This window comes from Tiliqua scincoides, chromosome 2, assembly GCF_035046505.1.
Source record: "Tiliqua scincoides isolate rTilSci1 chromosome 2, rTilSci1.hap2, whole genome shotgun sequence".
NCBI classification, from domain to species: domain Eukaryota; kingdom Metazoa; phylum Chordata; class Lepidosauria; order Squamata; family Scincidae; genus Tiliqua; species Tiliqua scincoides.
In genome coordinates, this window is record NC_089822.1 from 249604635 (window position 1) to 249605856 (window position 1222).

General features: G+C 42.3%; 1 protein-coding gene across 1 annotated transcript; it reads left to right on the forward strand.

Annotated features, from left to right (window-relative positions):
* Positions 1 to 546: 546 nt before the first annotated feature.
* Positions 547 to 1222, forward strand: LOC136639009 (olfactory receptor 2T8-like). Its single transcript, XM_066613036.1, has 2 exons — positions 547 to 1158; positions 1202 to 1222. Exons 1-2 carry the CDS (start codon positions 547 to 549, stop codon positions 1220 to 1222), a joined length of 633 nt encoding a protein of 210 aa, XP_066469133.1.

The window sequence follows — 1222 nt, forward strand, 5'->3', positions numbered from 1 at the left end:
GAATGGGGAAGGTAATACATAGAAGAGCTTCACATCTCTGTTGTGTGCACCTGGGGCTTTTAGGATGTCGATCTTCTAAATCTGCCATATATTGAATCAAACCATTGGTGCACCAGGCCCAGTGCTGTCAACACAGACTGGAGGTGGCTGTCCACACTTTTAGATAGGAAATGTCTCTGCCCTACCTGAAGATGCCAGAGATTACACCTGGGACCTTCTGCATGCAAAGCAGAAGCATAGTCCCCTGAACTATAATGCTTCCCTCCCTCTCCACTCAACCAAAACGGCACTTAATGTATAATCATATAAGCATTAATTCATTTCACTTGATTTCAACTCCCAGTCTGAAATCCATGCAACCATGCCTGTATGGAACTGAAATGAAATTATGCAGGGCATTAATTCTTATTGTAAATGTGGTGAACTTGAAACACTGTTTTAAAAACTGACCATGACACGAACCTTGTTGGGTTAACTAAGATTTGAGTGTGTGGCTTTTACAGATATTACTACCTCAAAAATATTGTTCTTTTGTCTTCAGGGGCAATGGAAAATGCAAATGGGACATCATGGACCGAGTTTCTTCTTGTGGGGCTTGTACATCTAAAGACGCCTACTGTTTTCTTTGCTATAGTGCTTTTTATGGCCTTCATTGCTCTGTTGGGGAACTCTCTCCTCCTGTTCCTTATCCAGATTGATTCCACCCTTCATACTCCAATGTACTTTTTCCTGAGTCAACTGTCCTGCATGGATATAGGTCAGATCTTCATTGTGGTCCCTAAAATGTCAGTGAGCTTTTTAACACAGAGACTCGCAATTTCACTCTCAGGGTGTGTGGCTCAAATTTTTCTCACTCTGACCATGGGGAGCTCCGAATGCCTTGTCTTGGCTGTCATGTCATATGATAGGTATGTGGCCATCTGTAGGCCCTTGCAATACCCAGTCCTCATGAGGAGAACCATCTGCATTATCATGACAGTGGGGATCTGGTCTTCATCATCACTCATCATCCTGGTCATTGCCATTTATGTACAATCTCTTCCCTACTGTGGGTCAAATGTGATTGACCATTTTGTTTGTGAGTTCCCAGCTCTTCTGAAATTATCCTGCACTGACACATCTGCATTTGAAAAAGTGATATACCTTGACAATGTGGTGGTAATTTTTCTCCCCATCTTAGTAATCCTTTCTTCCTACATAGTCATCCTTGTGCAAGTTTTGA